The sequence below is a fragment of the Macrotis lagotis genome, chromosome 1 (assembly GCF_037893015.1).
Source record: "Macrotis lagotis isolate mMagLag1 chromosome 1, bilby.v1.9.chrom.fasta, whole genome shotgun sequence".
Taxonomy (NCBI): Eukaryota; Metazoa; Chordata; class Mammalia; order Peramelemorphia; family Peramelidae; genus Macrotis; species Macrotis lagotis.
In genome coordinates this window covers 331,311,150-331,335,257 of record NC_133658.1, presented here as the reverse complement: position 1 = coordinate 331,335,257, position 24,108 = coordinate 331,311,150, and the positions used below count along the sequence as shown (strand labels likewise).

Here is a 24,108-nt window from a genome sequence, read left to right as displayed (position 1 = left end):
TCTTTTTTTTATTTTTTTAGTTTTTGCAAGGCAAATGGGGTTAAGTGGTTTGCCCAAGGCCACACAGCTAGGTAATTATTAAGTGCCTGAGGCTGGATTTGAACTCAGGTACTCCTGACTCCAAGGCCGGTGCTCTATCCACTGCACCACCTATCCACCCCCTGATATTTATTCTGCATATACTTATGTACGTGTAATACTGCTTCACTCCTTGAGCTTAGAGACACTTTCATTTTTGTCTAGGAATCCTCATCTTAGAGCATACTAGCAGGAACACAGTAGGTGCTTCAAATGCTTGCAGGTTGATTGATTGAGGAGGACACAAGTCATAGAGAAAATATAACATCAATCTATGGAGGGTTTGGGGGAAGAAAACCATCCTTTCCTGTATAAGCAAGACAGAAATGGCTATTAGGTCACAGTTAAATGGCAAATATGCCTCACTTTGTGCAATGATGGGTATTCGTGTGCAGACATGCCTCATTTTGCATAGCAGATTATATATGTACTGCTCTCATTGTTATGAGATCACACTTCTCAGTTGAATCTCATTTTAAATGCATTAGCAGGAGTAGCAATTTAAAGGAAACCATACATAATACTCAATACACATATATTTATGAATTTAGAATTATGCATAGACTTGCATGTAAATGGAGAGACAATACATTATACAAAATTAGAACTGAAAGAGATCTTAGAATATAGAATGTTGGAGATAATTTTAAATGTTATTTATTCCAGGAATTTTAAACTTTTTTTTTACATACCTTGAACCTCACTAGCATTCTGATGAAGCCTTTAGACCATTTCTCAGGGGGAAAAAATTCTTAAATAATTGAAAAAAAAATGCAAAATTTCAATTAGAAGTTAGTGAAGGGGTGGCTAGGTGGTGCAGTGGATAGAGCACCGGCCCTAGAGTCAGGAGTACCTGAGTTCAAATCCAACCTCTGGCACTTAATAATTACCTAGCTGTGTGGCCTTGGGGCAAGCCACTTGACTCCATTTGCCTTGCAAAAACCAAAAAAAAAAAGTTAGTGAAAATAAAGATTTTTTTTTCCATACTGGTTCACAGACTACTGAAGTTTGTCCATGCACTCTAGTTTAAAGAATCCTGATCTTATAAGTACGAATTTATCTTGTCCAAGTTAATCCCCTTACTTTGTATATGAGGAGCTGAGATTCAAAAAGGTGAACCCGAGGTCAGACTCAAGACTGGAATCCAATTCTTTTGTTTCTCAATATGAATCTGAGGAGATAATACAGATGGAGCACCTTATATGCCTACTCTATCCTCTTGAGACCTCTGTGAGTTTCCTAAGTTTCTTTGTTTTCCCTGATGGCATCTCAACAACTTCAGCTTATTTTCTACCTGCTGACATGCAGCAGGTTACTGTTGCCTAACCAATTCACATCCTTGCCCCTTGAAGAGAGTCTTCTGTCCCCAAAGAGTGGATAGACAAGATACGTGATTCTCTCTAGCTCAGGCTTCCTGGGAGGTGACGCTCAGTTAGGAGGGACACTCCAGAATAAATAGGAAATGGCCAAGTGTTTTGTAATGTTCACAAACAAGCAATGGGCAGAAAAGGTCAAGTCTTGGGTGTTTTCTCCCCTGAACTAGCTGAGAACAGAAGAGAGAGGATAGAGAGGGAGAATATATTTCTGTTGTAACAATAAAAAACAAACCTAAAAGTTTTTTTTTTGTGTTCACAGTCACTCAATCTCCTTTCCCACCATTTCTGTAGTCCTTTACCATTTGAAAATTGCTTTCCCTGCAAATGGTTCTGAGGTCAAAAGATGAAGGTGAGTCAAACAACCTCAACAGACAAGTGTGATCCAGAGATAAGAGCACTGAACTTGGAATTGGAGACACTATGAGTTATGTAAGATTGGACAAGTTAGGTCATCACTCTGCCTCTCAGCTTCCTCATTTTTTTTTAAGGAGAATGGATTAGGTTATCTTTATGTTTTCTTATCGTTCTAAAGCCTATGAAGTACCTTTTAGATTGGCACTTTAAGTAACATTGCCCTTTTCACAGATGAAGAAATTAAGTTAAGAATTGATTTCTCTGTAGTTATGGACCAACTTTTAAATCTGTCATAGGACTTTTAGAGTTTGGAGAAAATTAAAAGTCAGCTAGATGAGTCTTATTATTTAAAACATGAGAATGTTAAGATCAAAGGAGTGATTGGTACAAATTCACATACCAAATGTATGTCTCCTGACTCCAAGGGTTTTTCTGTTGAATTTTCTTGACTGAATTGTAAAGTTGAGAAAATGTATCCTCATTGTCTTCTCATCCCTACCTTCTCCACATACCTTATCTTGACTTATATAGTTGATCTTGGGTTCCTTGACCTTGGTCAATGATAAACTTTTCTATCATGACGCCATTCCCAAGACTGATTTCCATTCAGTCTAGGAGAACATAAAGACAGAGACTTCCCAGGATAAAATCTGACCTAAATTTCCAATGAACAACAGTAATAACAACAATTGAGGTAGCAAATCCCAACTTTACTGGAGGAAGGAAGGGTAAGCTCTTCTACTTCTCCATTTCTCATTCTCATCCATTTTCCAACCTACCCAACTATATCATTCATTAGAGTGAGGACTACTGAGCATAAAGTCAGAGCAGTTTCTGAGATGTTTGCCCACCCAAGGGACCCTTTGAAGACTGGAGCTGGATCTTCTCTGGTAAAACAAAATCAATATTTACTATGTGACCATGGGCAAATTTTCTCCCTTCTCTTCGCCTTACTTTTTTCATATGAAGAGACTGGATAATTCTTTCTTCTGTCTGTACTGCTTCCAACATTTTTTGTTTTACATTCTGAAATTCTATGTTCTTAGCTTACTTCTAGCTCTAATGTTCCATGTCCTGTATTTCAAGGTATGTTTTCATGCTGTCAACCTATGTTTTAAGGTCTTCCTCTAGAACTATAATTTCTGAGTGGAAGAGTCTCTCTAGAGCCCTTCAAATTATTGTATATAATAAGTAACTGCCTTTTCTCCCTAACACTTAATGGCAGTTAAATCAAAAAAACAAACATCTATTAAATGCCTACTAAGTGCATGGTACTATCCAAGGTGCTGATCACAGATGGGAAGACAAAAATAAAACAACTTTACAATTAAGGAAGTTTATATTCCAATGACATAATCCTAGAGTACTGCAGATGAGATTTAGGAATGAGAACTGTTGAGTAAGAGAGAAGAGGTCAGACTCTGAAAACGGGGATTCTTTGACATTATCCCTCTAATCTATTCTCTTTCTCTCCTCTCTTGGCCATTGGGCAGCTTTTTGTCTTTTGGTGTAGGGTGCCAGACCACTCCTTTCTGTGAATGGTAACCTTGATTGTTGCAGTTCCCAGTCACTGGGAAAGAGGAATCTCATCTCTTCCTAAGGACTGGGAACCTATTTTTTTTTGTTGTTAACTCAAGAAGGCAAAAAGCCATGGGACACAGGTTTCCTCAGAAGAGCCATAATTGAGCCTGACTATGGGGAAATTCTTCAAGACTGTACACCCTCAGAGTAAAATGAAGTTTGTGTGGCAGGACTCCTTGGTAATAAGTGTGTCCCAACTTTGTACAACAGATTATATAAATATGCTCCTGTTCTTCCCTCCATGTAGTAAATTGCTTCTGTATTGAACTTTTGTTAAAAATTAATGCTATTTGCAAACAGAACTAGAACTTTTAAGATAATTTCTTCCTTTATCTGAAAACCTAGAAAGAGGAAATACTCCCAATTTGAGGAATTTTTCACATAGAATAAACTAAAACAAATTCAGATAGAAGGGCATCTTAAAATGGAGAACTAGAAGGAGTTTTTGAATACAACCATACCTAGGACATATAGTGTATTTAGTTTTAGACCATCACAAAAAAAGCAGAAATTGCAATAAATAAGTCACATGAATCTTTTGGTTTCCCAGAGCATATAAAAATTATGTTTACATTTTGTTGCAGTTTATTGAGCATGTAATAGTATTATGTCAAAAAAGTACATTTTTAATTAAAATATTTAATTAAAATATTAAAATATAATTAAAATATTGTAATCTTTTTGCTAGTGAAGGGTCTTGCCTAATTATTGATGACTGCTGACTGTTTAGGGCTGTGATTGCTGAAGATTGGAGTGACTATGGCAATTTCTAAAAATAAGATAACAAAGAAGTTTGCTATACAGATTGACCCTTCCTTTCAATTGAACACTTACAGGTCTTTGCGAATTATTAATTGGCAAAATTTTAATATTGTTATGTCTTAGGGAATAGGAAAACCTAAAGAAAGGAAGGAAGATGGGGAAAATGGGTTCCTGGAGAACTCAGAATACACATATGTACTGATAAAGTTTGCCATCCTACATGTGTGCACCCAACAATTATTTCCTTTTTTTTCTTTTTTTTTTTAGGTTTTTGCAAGGTAATGGGGTTAAGTGGCTTGCCCAAGGCCACACAGCTAGGTAATTATTAAATGTCTGAGACCAGATTTGAACCCAGGTACTCCTGACTCCAGGGCCGGTGCTTTTATCCACTATGCCACCTAGCTTCCCCACCCAACAATTATAATATTAAGATCAAAGATCACTGATCACATATCACCACAATGGATATAATAATAATGCAAAAGTTTGAAATATTGTGAGAATTACCAAAATGTGATGTGAGCATATGCGGTTGGAAAAATGATGCTGATAGACTTGCTCAACCCAGAATTGTACCAATCTTTAATTTGTAAAAGATGCAATAGTAGCAAATGCAATAAAGCAAAACTCAATAACACAAAAGTATTCCTGTATAAGAATGTTGAGCTGGTGAGATGCTAAGAACACAGAACAATGGAAAATAAAGCAGTAGGACTAGAAGGAAACTTAGACATCATTTAGTCCAGGAGCCTGATCTTCCAAAGTGGGACAACTGAAGATCAGGGAATAGAAATGACATGCTGAAGATTAAACAGCAAGTTGACAGAAGAACAAGGTTTCCTGACTCCTAGTTAGTTTTTTTTTCTATACCACCAGACTGCTAAATTAGGTACCTGCAATGTCCACTCACTTATAACCATAAGTCTTTAAGAACTTCCAATAAAACTCACTCCCAATATGCTCAGGAATAAATCTGAGTTAACCTAAGTTTACCTCTAGCTCCAGCTATTGCCATCACTGCTATGAGCTTTCCATCTACTCAAGAGAATTAATGTGAAGAAGAAGCATTTGCTTATAATTAATAAGAAAATGGGGAGGGAAGAGAATTGACCTAGGAATCAACTGGGTGGCAAGAAGAGGGAAGGAGGAAGAGAGATAAAGGGAGAAAGATAGGGAAAGAAAAGAAAGAGAAGAAAGTATGAGAGAGAAAAAATAGAGGGTGACAGGGAAAGAGTTAAGGAAAGAGAAGACAAGGAAATGAGAGGGGGAGAGAAAAGAAAAAGTCAGGCCCTGACTTTATGCAAAGCCCAACTTGATGTCTAAGAGAAGGAGTGAAGGAACCTGTAAAGGAGCAAGCAACAGAGCCTAGCAAAAGATTTTGCTCAGCCAGACATTTCCTGTGTCTGTAGCTTCAAAGGGTCTCTGTTTCAAACTCTATTTGGCAGCCTGATACTAGCTTTGATGGGACAAGGCAGGAGAGCTGGTTTCTGGCCAAAGTCACTGAAGGGGAACATGAGAGCTCCTCCCCTTCCCCCTACTCTTCCTCTTGAACTTTCCTACAAAATCTTTTCTTCTTTTCCTTTTTCCTTTTCTACATTTTCCTTCCCCCCACTCCATACTCATTTCTTTGACTTCTCCTCCATTTCCCATCAATTCCCCCCACCTATCTTTTCCATATCTATCTACTTCTACCCATTAACTCCTCTTTTTACTCTTCCTTTCCCTTCTCTACTTCTGTTGAATGGAACCATACTGTACCCTGAGAAGTTCATCTAAAAATCCAGAAATTGTGGATTGCTATAAACCAACCAATTAATAACTATTTAGTGAACACCTTGGACTACATTTTCAGGGGGACATGAGATATTGTTTATTATCAGAGAATATGGTTGTTTAGGGTCTCGTAATATAGGACCTTAATATCAAGGTCCTTGAAAGTCAGGCTAGGAATTTTTTTGGCAAGGCATTAGGGTTAAGTGACTTGTCCAGGGTCACACAACTTGTAAGTATCAAGTGTCTAATGCCAAATTTGAACTTAGGTCTTCCTGACACCAAGGCCCATACTCTATTTCTGTACCACCTAGCTATCCCCAAGGCTAAGGAGTTTGTAACTCACTATGTACATTTGCTGTGTGACCTAAAGAAAATGAATTTCCCTTTATGATTTTCTCATTTCTCAGAGAAAAACCAGATTAGAGTAGTTGATTTCATAGGTTCCTTTAGAACAAGCAAATCTCTCTTAGGCTTCACTCAATACTGGGGTTTCATGCTCTACTTGAAGGTGTTTGAGGACTAAGATGTGGCATTTTATGCCTGTTCGAGATGTCTGGTCATGAAGCAGAAACTCTAGCTTCCCTTAATTGAGTCTTTTTTTTTTTTTTGGAACAAGGCACAAATTCGGAAATTGGAATCATTCAAGCTCTAATTATTCTGGGAGGATGTCTTGTGTCATTAGAACTAAATTATTTGAAGGTATTCAATTATTAGCAAAATAATTCCTGATGATTACAGAATACAGTCATGAATCGCCACAGCAGATGAACAACAGATGCCTTCTCTGAGACAAATACTCATATGAAAATCACACTCATCTAATTGCTTCTCTGTAGCATAGGAGTCTTGTAATTATGTTAATATCTTGAAGAAATCACCTTTTGTCATCTTGAACAAGGACCTGAAATTAGTATATGCATTGCGGATCTTACCTGCTATAAGCCAGAAATTGTCCCAGCCATGTTCTGTGTAGAGTACTTTTCAGATCATAGTGCAAGAATTCCTTTTGGGATCATAGTAGTCACTTTAGCCCATATTTCTATAGTGCTTTGATGTAGATGAAACTGTTTTCTCAAAACAGTCCTGTGAAGTGGAAGATCCAAGCACTGGGACTCCCATTGTACAGATGAGGATTAGTGAGAAAGACCTATCTAGACCTTGAACCCAGATTATCTAACAAGTCCGAAGTTATTAGAACATATAATGTCAGGACCAGAAGATATGTCAGGGAAAATTGTACATATAATGTTAGCGATAAAAAGGACTTTGGTCATAAAATATGAAGCCTGGAAGGGAATATAGAGATCATTTGTTTTAACCCTTTGATTTTTTTAGATATTGATAATGAGGCTCAGAGTGTAGAGTGACAGCCAAGGTCTCACAGTTGAAGAAGATAGCCTAGGTGTTCTGATTGTTCTTTCCACCACATAATGCTGCTTCTGTAAAGGGCAAAGGGGTACAGAGACAATGTGACTCTCCCACCAGCTACTTAAAGGGTAATAGTTTCATCCTCTGACATCCTAGGATTCATGGTTCATGTTTTATAACCACAAAGCACCTTTATATAAACTATCTAATGTGATCCTGTGCAATAGGTCAGACAGATATGATTTGACCCATTTTGCAGATAAGAAAATATTATCCAAGGTAAAGTGACATTCCAAAGCTAGAACAAGAGCTCAAAGGTTGGGGTGGCTAGGTGGCATAGTGGATAAAGCACCGGCCCTGGAGTCAGGAGTACCTGGGTTCAAATCCAGTCTCAGACACTTAATAATTACCTTAATAATTACCTAGCTGTATGGCCTTGGGCAAGCCACTTAACCCTGTTTTTTTACAAAAACCTAAAAAAAGAAAAAAGATAAAAAAAGAAAGAGCTCAAGGGTTGTGTGATGCAAAGTTCAAAATCTCCATCTTTCCACCTATCTCACTGTACCTGCAAAAAGATGTTCTATTGTTTTGTTTCTCTCATCTCAGAGAATATTCAGTTCAATCTGTACTTAATTAAACAAGTTTTTGCTCTACAATATACTTGACATATTGCAATCTAGTCTTGGCTTTAAGAACTCAGAGGAAGAGGAATCCTCTAGATGTCAAAAAATATTTAGCTTTGTACTTAATTCTATGTCATGAAATCATTCCAGGATTGATGAATGCAAGATCTAGAAGGAACTTTAGAACCTAGAATATTAGAGCTTCAAGGAGTCTCAGGTTTCATCTGATCCAACCCTTATTTTGCAGATCAGGAACTGAGGCAGAGATCTTGAATGGTTTACCTAAGTTCTCATAGGCAGTTAATGGTAGATCATAGGCTGATCTCTAAGTCCAGGTCCCATTCCACTATGTTATGCTTAGAAGTTTCTCCTTCGTTCATTTAGGTAAGCCTAGAAACAGCATAAAAATCTGTTGCCTTTTCAGTAAGACTGTATAAATAAGAGTAAAACTTACCCAGCATGCAAGGGAGCAAACTTAAATAGTATTTTATTGGACCCTGTTGCTGTCTTTGAAATTAATGCCTAGTATCTGTCCTGGAATTAGAGGCAGGCTTGGAGGTCAACAGCAGCAGCCTGTATTAGGCAGGAATGTGAGGGATCATCTTACAGTCTTGTATCTGCCTTCATTTAGGAAGATCTTCACCTTTTATTCATATCGTAGGTTTTAAATAGGATAGTAACTTTAACTAGTGCATTTTGTCCTTAGATTGTGGGGTAGTGGGGTGGATGCTATATTTCATTCCACAGGGTCCCTGCTCCCCTGGGTCTCACAGGCTTTCAGGAAAACTAGGTCACTGCTCCACTGAGAGGTAAGGCTAGTCTCACTTAAGTCTGAGGGGTTTAGCATGAGCCACCCCCCCTCTCCACCCTGGGGCCCCATCCCAGCTGTCTTTACTAGTGGGGACTCCAATTTCACAGCTGTATAGTTAGAATTCAGGAGGTGGGTGTGTATGTGCTCCAAACACTTTGGGTTTCATCCATGAAGATTTGTGGCAAAGCACCTGTAAGTTCTAAGATTAATCGAAGTATCTATTTTTTTCTAAAGTTGTCCAGGACTCTGATACAACTGGACTGGACAGACTGTATCAGTGGGACCCTGAAAGGTTCTTCTGAGACAAGATGGATTTGATCACTTTGGGGGGTGGGGCGGGGAAGAAGGCTCTCATATTGAATAAGTTTAGTTTGGAGGCATTCTACAGAGCTGGTCTGAATCGAGCTAAGAAAGAGCTAGGCAGAACATGATAGGGATACAACAGTCTTCTTCTAGGCTGGCTCGAACCAGGTGGGGTAGTACAAGTGGGACCAGGCCAGAGGGCTCTTTGGGAATTGCTAGAAGCAAGGTGATAGGGTCGAGCTCTCCTAGGCAGGGTTGGGCTTGGTTACCTAGAACTGAACTGGGGCTGGCCTAGGCCACTCCTCTGCTCTGCTCCAGCTCTGGCGCCCAGAATCGCCTACGGCCTCAGTTGGGTCGGTGCTCCCGGTCTTTTTCCTGAGGCTTGGAAGCAGAAGTCGTACGGCAGCGTCCAGGTGATGGGGCCACCAGCCTCCTCTGGGAGTGCAACGAACTGAGCTCAGCACCTCTGCGGCCTCCAATACCTGAGAACTAGGGAGCGTGGATAGAACTTGAACCTGAGATTCTCCAAACATTCCTGGGAAATCTCCCCTACTCCCAGTTTCCCGCCTGCCCGCTCCGCAATCCTGGCTCATCCTTAAACAAACTTAACCACCAGGGCAAGGCAGAGGTGGGGGTGGGGGTAACTGCTCGACTGCGAGGGCTGGGCGCTTGCCCGGAGGGACGCTGCGCTGTGCGGATCTCATCCAGGTTGGCGCTCAGGCCGATGCAGGAGCAACTTCGTCAGTCCTTCTGTCAGTTCGGCTCCCTGAGGGGCGGGGGCTGGGAAGCATCTCTCGGGCTATTGTGCGTTTGTTTGGAAACAGGTGCAGCGTCTGCCCCCCTCCGCCTTCCCCCCTTCTCCCCCACCCCCAGCCAGCCTCCCGCGAGCCCTCCCTCTCTTATTGTTCATTAGGCCTGCCCGCTCTGGGCTGGGTCTGGAGGGGCGGGGGGAGCCTTATAGGGCGGGGCTTGGAGGGGCCCGGGGCCTGGAGGGGGCGGGGCCTAGGGGGGCCAAGGGCCTGGAGGGGCCGGGCCTCACCCCCCTTAGTCCTCTGCAGTCATTCATGTGCGGCTTAGGCTCGGGCGAGCGGATAAGCGCCTGGCCGCCACGCTCTGATTGGCTCGCGGGGGGCCCGGCTACAGCCACCGGCGCTGCCGCCGCGGGGACCCAGAGGAGCTGGGGCGGCGGTGGCGGTGGCGGCCCGGGATCTGAGGGACCTCAGAGGAGTGGATACTGACTGCGTAGCCTAGGGAAGGGTCCTGCAGACCCCTCCGGCCAGGGCCAGGACAGGCTGGGGCCCCGACACTCCTGCTGAAAAACTTTGTCTGCTGAACCGGCCCGGCTGCAAGCCCCCGCAAACGGGGAGAAGGCGCGCGCACAGACCCTCCTCGGATCCTCGGGGTCCAGTGGGGACAGGAGCGAGCCAACGTTCCTCCACGAAGCTCCCCCCCCCCCAGCCCGGACCCCTGGGCCGTGGGGAGAGCGCACGCGCAGTCATCCACTCCCCCAGGACACTCAGAGGCCGCGCTCCCACCCCAGTTGACCCAGCTCGGATGCCTTGAGCTCTGGGTATTAATATGGGACCCTCAGAACCCCACAAGAGTGATGGACGACGCAGTCGTTTTGGCATTTAGAGGTAAGGAAATGGAGAGAGAGAGAGAGAGAGAGAGAGAGAGAGAGAGAGAGAGAGAGAGAGAGAGAGAGAGAGAAAGAATACTATAGTATCTTTCACCACACTTCAGGGGATGGAAGTGGGGGGACACTTGTGAGTGGACTTGGATCGCGAAGCCGGTTCCACCTGGGGAATTGGGGAATGGTCTACTTGGCTCAACTTTGTTAACTTACATTCTGTGTATCGGTACCTGGAGAGAGGGGAGTCTGGATCGCGACCAAAGGGCAAGTTTCCCACTGCAAGTTTGGCGCTCTGATGGACAGCAGTAACTGGGAAGAAAGATGTCTAGGGACTTTCTGTAAATGATGTCCTAGGGCCCTGTGGTCTGAACCTTCCTGCATGGAAGAGTTCAACAAGATGAATTTGTGGGTTCAGCTTGTTGCTTGTCCCCTTTCCCTCTCCCACCTGAAACCTTTCATTCTGGACTTGGGTTCTACTACAAAGAACCCGATTCTTTTGTGCCTGAGAAGTTAGGGATGTGATCAGTAAGCCCCACTTTCCAGGAAGAAATCTACCAGAAATCTCTCCACCAGGCTTTGAGCCTTGATCTTTATTCCTGTCAAGAGCCAAACAAATTGTCCTTGAGGGGAAGACAGTTGGACCCAGTCCCATGTCTATGAAGATAAGGGGGCAGCATCCAGGCAACTGGAGCAAATGGATTTTCAAAATGCCATAGCCTTTTGCCTCATAGCTACAGGATTTAATACTTCTGCATTTTCTGACATTTTTCTGTTTGGGGTACAGCCAGCTCTCGATTATCTGCAGGTGGGTTATTCGTGAACTCTTTGTTACCCCATACTGGCAGTCAGTACACTTCTGGGCTGCCTGCCTGCCTGCCTGCCTCCCTCCCTTCCTAAGTAATGAGAACTTCTGTGGCTGGGCACCATTAGGATGCAACAACAAACATTGCATCACAGGCTCTGGAGCCAAATGGAGATGACTTGGAGACCATCCAACAATTCAATTCTGCAGGCACAGGTCTAGTAAATGCCTACTGTGGGTAAGCCCTGTACTCATGGTCAGGGAAGTAAAGGTAGAGAAGCCGCAGGGTCTATCTTCAAAGAAGTTGCAGTCCTGTAGGAGAGATAAGGCATACAGCACACACAAATATGAGTTAGAAAATTATGGGGTACATTCATATGGAGTACAGGGGGTTAGACAGAGCAGGCAGAAGGTTATTTGAAAGGGGGGGGATAGGGATTAGAAGAGTCTTGGTTTTGAAATACTGATCCAGAGACATATTCACTGTGTGATCCTGTTATTAAATCTCTATGAATCCTAGTTTCCTCATCTATAACATGAGAATAACAATACTTGCCCTAACAATACCTACCCCACATGGTTATTGTAAAGGAAGGCATTTCATAAAGCTTATGAAAAGCTATCCAAATGGGTTACTAACACTGTCATTAATGTTTTTGCAAATGTTCCCCTTGTATAGAGAGGGAATAATGTTCCCCTTGTACAGAGCTGGAAGAATGTCAGGAGTACTGTAAGAAGATAGGAAAGGTAGGCTAAACCTAATATTGAGAGGTCTTGAATGTTTAACCATGAATGTTGCATTTTCTTCTGTAGATATTTGCTGAACTATTGTGCACAAGGGACTTAAGGCTAATACTGACTCCCCTTTCCTACTCTCACTTTCAAACACAAGAAATTAAGAAAAGTTACAGTATTTTTGTCTTCTGAAACATGGTGGGAATTCTACCATAGTGATCAATTTAATACTGGGTTATTGGATTTCTCAGTGAGGTCAATCTTGTTTACATCTACCTTTCCTCTAGACAAGAAGTATGCTTGTGGCTAGGAGATTAGGTCTAAGCCTGCCCATGCCTCTGGAGTCAGGGATCCCTGTGTCCTGATCTGTTATAGGTCCTGGTTTAGATTATAGAATGATTCCTATATTATAAAAATGTCAAATCAATAAAGGCTTAGCATTCAGAATATTAGACTATAGAAATTAGAATTAGAAAATCTTTTTAGAGATCAGCTAGACTAACTTTCCTTCCTATCCCCCCCCCAACAGATAAACAAATTGAGCCCTAGAGAAAGGAGCAAATTTACCCATGGTCATAAAGAATGTTAGTGGCAGGACTAGGTTACTCATTTTTAGAAAAATTACTGCTTCACTTTGCTGAAAAATGGATTTGGGTATTCCCACTTCTTTAGTTTTGTTGTTTTTGTTCAGTCTTTCTTCAGTTATATCTGATTCTTTGTGTCCTCATTTAAAGAATTCTTGGCAGAGACACTGGAGTGGTTTGCCATTTCCTTCTCCAGCTCATTTCACAGATGAGGAACTGAGGCAAACAGGGTTATGTGACTTGCCCAGGGTCACAGAGCTACTAAGTGTCTGAGACAGGATTTAAATTCATGAGTCTTCCTGACCCTAGACCCTGGCACTCTATCCACCATGCCATCTAGCCACCTCACCTCTTCAAATGGAAGTTTATCAAATGTTTAAATGCTGAAAGTTCAATTCAGGCATGACACAACTTTTAGGAGTCTTCCTTCCCCACCTGTACAACTGAGCTCCCTGTCCTGCTTATGTTAATTCAAGTCTGGGTTTTAAGACTATGTTAATCTTAAGTTTTCTTTGTAGGATCTAAATCTTTGTATTTTACCACTATCCTTCCTCAAACATGAAGTGCTCCAGGGTTTTCACAAGGAATCTGACATTCCTTGCCTAATTGAAGAGTTTCAGAGTTGAAAGGGATCTGAGAAGTCATCTAAAACAATTTCCACATTTTACCGATGGGGCAACTGAGGACCAGAAAGATTTAGTGACACAGGAAATTAGTGTCAGAGCTAGAGATTCTTTGCTTGAGAATCACAGACTTCTAGAATCCTGGATCTCCTGATCTTTGAGTTATAAAGCTTACTGACTAGAGCCCGGGTACTGACTTTAGGCTGTGAGACTTAGTTGGCAGCTGAAGACCCCTAGAAGTATTTTCCATATGTAGACCTGCAAGTTTCACTTTAGTAGGTCATTCCCCTGGGGGTAATCTTTGCCTGTGCTAAATCAGGCCTCACTTAAAAGACAATTACCTTTGTGAGGGATCACATTTAACCCTAAATAGCTCAGGGTGATTATGGTTAGATGATCTTAACTCTAAGAAGCCTTTATCAAGCATCTGGCTTGTGCCAGATAATGTAACAAATATGATCTCATTTTTACTCATTGTTACTCTTCTTTGTGAATTTGTGAAATTTCTCCAAACCTCAGCCACTTTCTCTATAAACTGGGAGGTTTACACAAAAAAGCTTGGGAGGTGTTTCTACCTTCATTTTACAGAGGAGGAAACTGAGGCAGACAGGGGTCAAGTGACTTGACCACACAGTAAATGTCTAGGATCAGACCCTAATTCAAGGACTTCCCAACTCCAAATCCCAGGTTCTATCTGCTGCCTAGTCAGAATAGAATACTAATAGTAAGTACAGATCAGAAGGGTCAGAAGAGCAAAGATCAACATTGTTACCTCTTTTAGGGAGTTAGTTTGTAGCATAGGAGTTGGAGGTAGCAGATCTGAGTTAAAATTCTAAGTGCCACAGATAGTTATGTGGCTGAGGCTAATCTCTTTTCTGTCAGCCTCTGTTTCCTAATTTTTGAAATGGGGAGCATAACAGTTATAACTCATGCCAAGATTTACAACTTGTGTTCCTTGTAATGACTTGCAAGCATTAGCCTCCAGTTTATAGATGAGGTGGCTGAGGTTTGGAGCTAGGGTCACACAAGTAGTAAGCCCTGAAAGTGGGATTTGAACCCAATACTCTCCTCACTCCAAAATGTTCTTTCATATGCATCAGGATCTTTCTGATAATATCTGTACTACCAGAATATTAATAAGAAAAGTGCTTTGTAAAAATGCTCTCATAGAAATTAGAGCTATTATTATTATTATTATTATTAATAACAGTATTATTGTGCTGAGGACCTGCTTGGCTCCCTGGGCCTCCCTCATAGACAGGCAAGGCTCCTGGGGCGTGGGCCCAGCTTGGGTCTGCTGTGTTCAGGAGTCATCGCCTGACTGCACATGTGCAGGCCTGTTGCTGCTTTAAGTCCTGGTTGGCAGCCAGCGGAGCTCCTTGTGGGAGAGGATTGGTCCCTGGGGAGGGGCCTCTTGCCCTCTTGCCCCTGAGAATGTGGTTGATGGATTGGCAGACAATCATGGGGTTTTTTTGAGGGTTTCTGTTGTTGGACTCTATGGAGTATGATCCATGTCATCAAATACTGATTCCTACTAGTCAACTAGGGAGCTTTGTGCCTGAGTCTTTTTAATCAGCAGAAATCTGATCTTTTTTTTTCCTGGGGTCCTGTCGGTGTATTTGTGTGTATTTGTCTGTGTGTGTGTGTGTGTGTGTGTGTGTGTGTGTGTGTGTGTGTGTGTGTTTCTGTTCCCAGTGGGAAAATATCTAACTTCAGTCTAGACTGGGCTGAATGTGTGGCAAGGAATATTGGGTGAAGAAATGATTAATATCTGCTCCTACCTTCTCTTTTCAGTGGCCTACTACACCTTCCCTATTGTATGTCAATGAGAGGCAGTAGGCAAGTAGTATATAGAATAAGGACACCAAGTTCTAGTCTCAACTCTGCCACTAAATGTCAGTTTGACTTAATAACAAATCATTTCCCTTCTCTGAAACTCAATTTTATCATCTATGAGATGCAGGTTGTAGATTTTGTCCTTAAGATACTTTCTGGCTCTGATATTTTAAATTCACCTAACATTTACTGTGTACCTACTACAGATGTGTCACAGTGCTAGGTGATGGATAAACCTGAATGAAAAATGAGTAGTAGGGGGGTGGCTAGGTGGCTCGGTGGATTGAGCACCAGCCCTGGAGTCAGGAGTACCTGAGTTCAAATGTGGCCTCAGACACTTAATAATTACCTATCTGTGTGGCCTTGGGCAAGACACTTAACCCCATTTGCCTTGCAAAAAACCTTAAAAAAAAAGAAAAAGAAAAATGAGCAGTACCTGTCCCCATAGAACTTAGGTTCGGTAGGGAGAGTATTAATGATTTGTGTGGGATGGGGTAGCAAGGGAAGGAGAGATACAAAATGAATGCTCCAGGAAACACTGGCAATCAAGAAACCACTTTCCCCAAGAAAGGTTTCAAAGAGAGTTTCTTTCTGTTTCTTGGTGCTCTGACATTCCGCCTTCTGTGTCCATCCCTTAAAGTTCTTATTCATATTTCCATTTTGTCATAGAGATTCAATCAGCAAACATTAAGTACTTCCTGTGTGCCAGGTCCTGTCCTCTAGAGGTTCATAATCTTTTTCTTTATGTGTCTTTTTCAACTTTTAAAGCTCAGAATTTAAGGGGCACCAATGAGCATTTCCATTTGAGTTGTAAAAGAAAGGGACATGAAGTGTCAAATATCCGAAGATATTTGTAGTTTGCTTTTCTTTTTAAATACATAATAAATACAACTTTAAATATGTAATTTTCTAAACTATCCTGGTTGTCTGTGATTCTTTCTGTTCTGTTTTTATTCTGGGGAGGAGTGAACCCTGCCCCTGGCACCATTCCATGCCTCCTACTACCTTTTGGAAAAAAAAGAAAAAGAAAATCTAGTAGCAAATATGTCTAGTTAAAGTCTCATCTTGGTCATATCCCAAAATATATATTTGACTTTGCATCTTGAGTCTATTATCTATTGATCAAAAGGTGGGTAGTAGGGTTCATTTTTTAAAATAAATTTTATTTTTGTTATGAAATTAAATACTCTATTTAAAAGAACATAAAAGAGATCATATATGAAGCCACCAATATGCATTTCAATCCAAGCCAAAGACTTTTTTAAAGTGTATATAATATTTACACTTATTCTTTTCAAAGTTGTCCTGCTTTTCTCTGTTTCCCTTTGAAATTGTTTCTGTTCTTTGCATTGAAAAAAATACTTTAGTTGGCCTCTTTTTTGAAGGCATCACTATTGCTAATCTCCCCTCTCCTGGCAACATCACTCTCTCAGTTAAAAACAGAGGGGAAAAAAGCCTTGGAACAAATAAGCATAATCTAGGCAAAATATCCATGTGGTGGCCATATCCAAAAAAAAATTCATGTTTGTTTCTGATTTTAAGTCCAGTCTCTCTCATGAGGTGTGTGAAATGGAATCCTGAATGACCATTTCATTGATCAGTGTTAGGAGCTAACATTCTAATTGGAGAGACAACATGCAAACAAAAATATATAAGACACATAAAGAGTATGGAGGGCAACTTGGAAAGGAAGGTTATAGAAGCTGGAAAGACCAGGTGTGTGTTGGACTAAGGATGTTGGAGGGTATGTATCTTTGTGTGGATAAAGGTGGTAAGAGTAAGGGAGAGGGGCAGGTAATTTTTAAGGAAAGAAGAAAAAAGAAATTAGTGGTTTCCTGAAACATAGCTGGGTTTGAGGACCAAGGAGAGGACCTTTTGGTTGTTGGGAACTGGTTAGGTATTTAAATGACTTGCCCAGTGTTGAACAGGAATGAATGGTGGAGTTGGGTTTTAAATCTGGACCAACCCAGTCTGATTCCAAATTCAGCACTTTTTTTTTCTCACTTTATTTCTGGAGTGGGTTTGAAGCAAATTGGGAGCAGCTCATAGAACACAAGTCTTTAGAAATAGAAGGACCTTAGAATAGTCAATATTGGAGTCTAGAGCCTAGAAAGCCTGAATTGGATAGAACTTAGGCTCATCTGGGTTAACTTTCCCTCATTTTACAAATTAGGAAACTGAGGCAAGGAAAGAAGCAAAATATAATACAAACTCCTGATAGGTGCAATCTGGAGACAGACTGGGAGCAGGTAGAATTCTCTGACTGTGCTGTGGACTTGTAATTATTTGGCTTGTATGTATTCAGTTTGTAGACTAGAAGAAGGCAAAGAGTATTAGGCTTGGAGTCAGGAGATCTTGTTTGTAGTATTATGGCTTTGATATTTACTGTTTATGTGACCCTGGACAAGTCACTTGATTATTCTGAGTCTTAGTTCCTTCATGGATAAGTTGTGGCTAACAATATTATATTAACTAAATTTAAAAAAATACCACTTTATATATTTGACTCTTGGGTGCTGTTTCAGGAAAAGTGTTTCTGAAACCTTAAAATACTTTCTATAAATGTGAGCTGTTGTTTGTATCTGAGATTCCTCACATTGGGTTACCTTCCTTTGGCTTTTCATCACAACAGGGGACTAGAACTACAGGTCAGTATTCTATTGATTTAACAGAGCCCAAGGGAGGCTGGTGATGCTTTGTTCTAAGCCCTAGGGATCTGACTTGGTTTTGCTTGTACCTGATGGGCTGTAACTTTAGTCCCACAACTCCCTCCCAGAGAAACCAAGTATCGGGTTTCACAGAGCCTGCTTAGGTTCTGAAATCATCCCTGGCTGGGTGAGCCATGAATCTGGCCTAAGAAGTTCCTTCCTGATCCTCAGCAATCACATCAGACAACTCATCTCTTTTGAGCTGTGCGGTTGGCCACAGCAGTAAACCTTGCCAGGGCTGGGTTTGCTGGCAGCAGGAGAGTCTTGGATTTAGTGTTGGGGGTTGGCTGAGAATCACATCACATGATTTTTTCAACCTTTTTCTGCCTTGTTGAAAGACCTTCTCTGCCCCCCCCAAAAGAAACAAACAAGCAAAATCTTTTCAAAAAGAATGTCATGAGTTATGCTGTGGGTTTATCGAGTTGGCACCACTAGCAAAAGTGCATTTTTACAAAGGTGTAGGTTTCTAACAAAGTGTCTATTCCCTGACTCAATTCTTGGCAATGCAAAATCATAAGCATTTTTGTTTATAATTTCTGGGTGGTTTTGAACATTTACAATGTTGTTATTTAGTAGTTTTTCAGTCATATCTAACTCTACTGGGATTTTCTTGGCAAAGGTACTAGAGTGGTTTACCATTAACTTCTCCAGGTCACTTTTATAGATGAAGAAACCGAAGCAAACAGGGTTAAATGTCTTGATCATATAGATGGAAAGTTCTGAGATCACATGTGAACTCAGATCTTCTGTCTCTAGGCCCAAAACTCTAACCACTGCACCATCCATTTATTTATAATAGGTAATGAAATATTAGATATAAGATCATCTTAAATTATTGTGTTCTTCCAAGACCAGACTGGTATAGGATTAATGTCAAGAGATCTGAATTCTAACTCACCCAGTCAGTAAGTATCAGAGACATGGGTATCATGACTTCTCTTAGTCTCAATTTTCTTATATGTGAAAGGGAGACAATGGAGACTTGGACTATCTACTTCAACAAGTTGTTGTGAGAAAAACATTTTACAAATCTCTAAAGGGAAATGGAAACTCCTATGACAACAACAATAAGAAACAACAACAACAATTATTATTACATATTACAACCTTGTAAGGCACATTGATAGCATAACCCCTCATTCCTGCTTTACAGATTGGATAACTAGGACTGATTGTTTAGTTCTTGTCCTGCGCTATCAAAGAAGACCAAAATGACATCACTATGTTAGAGAGGAGTTACAGTGTGTGACTGTGGCTGATCAGATCAATACAAGCTCAAAATGCTCTACCACAAGTTGGGTACAAATAGTCCCTGTGAACACCTGGGGTATTTACTCTAAACTTAAATATCTCACATTTCTTTGAGCTGTTTCAATTCTGCCTTGCTCATAGTGCATAGCACCCTCTCTGATGAGGGCTCATCAGGCTGGGCAGTCCTGTGTCATTGTCTTCCATGCCACACAATCAATTCCGAAGTTCTTAAGAGAGACCTTCAAGGGTGTCCTAGTATCATTTCTTCTGATCCCCTCTGGGAGCACTTGCCCTGTGTGAATTCTCCATAAAATAGTCTTTTTTGGCAAGAGTGTGCCTGGCATTCTAACAACATGGCCAGCCCATTGTACAGAAGTTAAACAACTGCTCTAGGTTTTCACAAGTTAAAAGCATTCATTAACCTTTTACCTCCTGACTGGCCTTCCCATCTCTATTCTCTTCTCTCCTAACTCATCTTTTTCTCTAATAAGATTAATCTTCCTAATTCATATATCTGCTTGTCATTCCCCTGAGCAAAGCCCTTTTATGGTTCTTTTTTGTCTCCATGTCAAGATCTCATTCTCAACCTGGCATTCTGGAACTTCCACAACTCAATCCTACCTTATAATTTCAAGCTTATCTCCCACAAAACCCCTTCTTGTATTTTACACACAAGTCACTAGAGTAAAACTGAATTACTGCATTTCCCAGGGATAGCTCACATTCTTCTACTTCATATCATTCTCCTCACCTGGAATGCCCTCTCCTCCTCTCAGTATCAGCTTGTTGACATTTTAGTCATCCTTCCCTACCTGGCTCAGATGTTACCTTTCCCACAAAAATCTTTAGCCCACTGTATTGGAATGGTGGAATCACAAGACATGAGTTCAAATCAGCTCAAACATTTACAAGCTGTATGATCCTAGGCAAGGCAGTTTCTTCATCTGTAAGATGGGAATAATAATAGCAACTGATCTTACAGGTTGTTATGAAAAACAACTGATGAGACAATAAATATATTTTGCCAACCTTAAAGTGCTCTATAAATGCTATCATCATCATTAATACGATTCCTATTATTGTTGCTTGGTCTATTCTCTCTTATCAGATATCTTAGCCCATTTGAACCACTTAAGGTACTTTTCAATTCTCTTTATACACTTATGATATATTCTTTTACAATAAAGTTACTTGGAGATGTCTATATTATTAGCTCTTGTAACACCATTTAGGGTTTTCTTGGCAAAGATATTGCAGTAGTTGGCCATTTCCTTCTCTAGCTCATTTTACAGATGAGGAGACTGAGGCAAATGTTATTACATGACTTGCCTAATCAGGAAGATGAATCTTCCTGTTATCCATTATACCACTTAGCTTCTTCACAGAGAGACTAGCTAATCTAATTCTGTCATTTTTGCCAATGAGAAAATTGAAATTCAGTGGGGTCAAGCAAGTAACTTACTTGAGTTCACATAGAATATTATGTGCCAGAGTTTCAATTCAGATCCAAATTTTCTGCCTCCAAATCCAGTCTTCTTCAGTACACACTACTGTCTAATGTAGAAGGGAAGGGACAAGCTCTTGTGAACAGTGGTTCACAACTTGAGGGTATCATGTCCTCTGAAATTCTTGGTACTTTTGTAGCTTTTTTCTTTTGAGGAAAATAAGAGGATTATTATCAGGTTGACTTTAGCTCCAAGAAGGATTGAAGGATATTGCTGGTTAATAGCAAAATTGAATTAGTTGATCTAAGCTTCAGGTGGAGTAGGGAAGGTACATGGAGAGAGTAGACAAACTCAGTTCTCTCCCTTCAGACAATTTATACACCAAATGAAGGAGAAATATACCCACACTTGAAACAGATAGAACACAGAAAACAGAATGTCATCACATGGTGTTCACTGAATAGCTAAATACTGAGGGAAGAGAACAGGAAGTAGAAGTGATGGAATCATTCATGGGAAAGGGGGAGATTAGGCAGAAAAGACTTTACAGAAGGAAGAGGTGAAACTAGACACTGATAACACAGTAAGACCAATATCATGAAAAGTGACTGTACTTGAAATCAGAAGACTCAGTTTTGTGTTTCAGCTCCATCACTTTTCTTAACCCTGTGACTTTTTTGTTTAAAATAGAGAGAATTGGGGGGGGGCAGCTAGGTGGTGCAGTGGATAGAGCACTGGCCCTGGAGTCAGGAGGACCTGAGTTCAAATCCAGACTCAGACACTTAATGATTACCTAGCTGTGATCTTGGTCAAGTCACTTAACCCCATTGCCTGAAGCAAAAAAAAAAAAAAAGAAAATAGAGAGGATGCCACTGGTACACCCAACTTCCAAGGTTGTAAAGACAATTCTTTTTAATATTGTATAAATGAGATTTATTATAATTATTGAATATAATAATTATATAATCATATAATTATTATTTTCATCATCAGTCACCCTTATAGAACATTAGGGGTGAGAGGGCCTTAGAGATCATTTAGCCAACCTATTCTTTTAATAGATAAAGTGAAGCTGCCTAAAGAGGATGGGATTTGTCCAAAGTTAGCAAGAACTGGAATCTAATCAGGGGTCCCAGCTGGGTGTTCTTTATTGCTCTACCACAGCATGAAAGGGAAACTTATAACTTGTGTGAGGGCTCAGATACTTATCACCCTCCATCCCCATCCCTATACTAATCCAGATCCCCTTTCCAATTTTCCATTTCCTATCAACAACTGGTCATTCCTCCTGAGTCCTCTTGCATGGACTTGGAGTCATCTTTAATTCAGGAAAGAAGACTGGTGAACTGGAAAAGAAGACTAGATTGGAAATTTAAGGGCTTGTCACTTTAGCCACATAATAGTATTTGCACTGCCTATTTCACAGTTATGTTGTAGGGGGAAAACTATAAACTTCAAAGTTCTTTTAAAAAGGTAAACTTATTATTTTCATTTGTTTGAAACAGCTGGTCTATTTTCTCTCCAATTCACCCTATATTTCCTGCTGGATTAGTCAGTATAATATTTTTCTCTCCTTCTTGTTAGCCTCTCTAAATCCTTACCTGGCTCCTCTGTTGTACCTGGAAGATTGAAAGAGGACCTAGTGAAAAGTAGATAAAGTAAGAGACTATTGCAGAATTTCTAACTAGAGATATTGAGAACCTGAACCAGAATTATTGATAATGGGAGAGAGAAAGGAACAGATGGGGGAGACATGTCTAACTGGTTATAGCAGGAGAACATACTTATGCTACACAGAGAATCATAATTTAGGGATCTTCATTATAATTCATTCACAACCTTTATATTTTACAGATGAGCAAACTGAGGCCCAAGAAGATTGTAACTTGCCAAAGGTCAAATAATTAGTAGGGGAGAGCTAGGATTTGAATCCAGGTCTTCTGATACTAAATCTCATGTCATTATTTCATTTTTGTCTTTGAAATCCCAATGCCTGATATATTGTCTGTCACCTATTCAGTGCATAATCTGTTGATTGCTTTTTCTTCTAAATGACAGTTTGAGGAAGCCATAGGCAAACTGCCTACATTTATTGTGTCATGCATTTATTTCTGATAGGAATCAATGGGGAAGATGCCAATTCTTGCCAGCTTTGTCTTCCACTTCAGTTGCCTTGAGCTTTTCCTTTCAGATGCATGCACATGTCTCTCTTGCCAGATGGAAGCTGGGAAGCCTCCAATCTTTTCTTTTATAGAGTGACCTAGGTTAAATGCCCTTGCTTTAGGGGTCTCTTGGCTTTCCTAGTTGTTGGTGGGGTTTTTGTTTTTGTTTTGTTTTTTGCTTATAGTACAGTAGAATGAAAGAATTGGATAAGATGACTTTTGAAGTAAATTCCAGTTTTAGATCTAGGATCCTCTGCTTTGGTGTGGGGAAATTTGGTCCATATCATAATATCAGAATAATAATGATAATAATGACTAATTTATTTAATGCTTTGATATTTACAAATTAATATATATACACACAAACCAAATGTATACTTGTATATGTGTATATGTGTGTGTGTGTATGTGTGTGTGTGTATGTAAAATCTCATTTGATCCTCACAATATTCCCTGTGAGATAGGTACAGTTAATACTTCCATTTTATACATGAGGAAATTGGACCTGACAGATATTAAGTGACTTGTCCAGAATCAGACAGCTAAGGAAGTATCCAAGGAAAGGATCTGCACTCAGCTTTTGGTAACTTCAAATCAACTCTGTCCACTCCTCCACTAAAGATATAATGCTAGAGGGGAATAAAGTTAAAATAGGTAATCACCTAGTACACCTTCACATTTTATGGAGTAGAAAATTGGATCTGGTGAGGGAATGTGACTTGCTTAATTAAGGTCCTAGAGATAGTAAATAATAGCCTGAAACTTGAAACTAGTTCATCTGACCTCAAATTCAGGAGTCTTTGAACTAGACCTTACTACCTGGCAAGAATTTAATGGTTCTGTTGAAGTTTACAGAGTTCTTTCCCCACAATAACACTGTGTAGAAGGTGACTACAGTGTGATTATCACTATTTTACAAAGACTGATAGAATTTGTAAGTGTGATTGTGTAGTCTTTGGGGATAATTTTCATTAAATTGAGTCCCTGATAGCATCCATTTATTCAAAAGTAAAACCTGCTCATAGCCAACTTCCTCAACTTTTCTGTTTCTGTTCAAGGCATCACAATCCTCCCAATCACCTGGATTTAACATCTTCATTAACTTTGACTCTTCCCTTCCTTTGATTCCCACAGTGTCAATTGCCAAATCCTATCCTATAATAGCTTACCTCCACAATATCTCTTCTCTTCATTTGAACATGGGTTAGTTTTACCAGTGTTTAGGAATTTCAATTTCAACGATTTTTTGGAAAATTATATGTTAGTATAATTAGTTTATTTTGTAATCTTGAGTAGTTTG

General features: G+C 40.3%; 1 protein-coding gene across 3 annotated transcripts in view; it reads left to right on the top strand.

The window, feature by feature from the left end:
- The window catches only part of DAB2IP (DAB2 interacting protein), a 325,075-nt gene that overhangs the window by 16,418 nt on the left and 284,549 nt on the right, over positions 1–24,108 (top strand). The window contains exon 1 of one of the 3 annotated variants that reach the window (XM_074211662.1): positions 10,200–10,666. The exons of the other annotated variants lie outside the window; for them this stretch is intronic. Within the exon in view, the coding sequence (XP_074067763.1) occupies positions 10,636–10,666 (31 nt within the window). The 5' untranslated portion in view covers positions 10,200–10,635. Of the gene's footprint in view, positions 1–10,199; positions 10,667–24,108 lie in introns of those variants that run through there. 3 annotated transcript variants of the gene reach the window in all.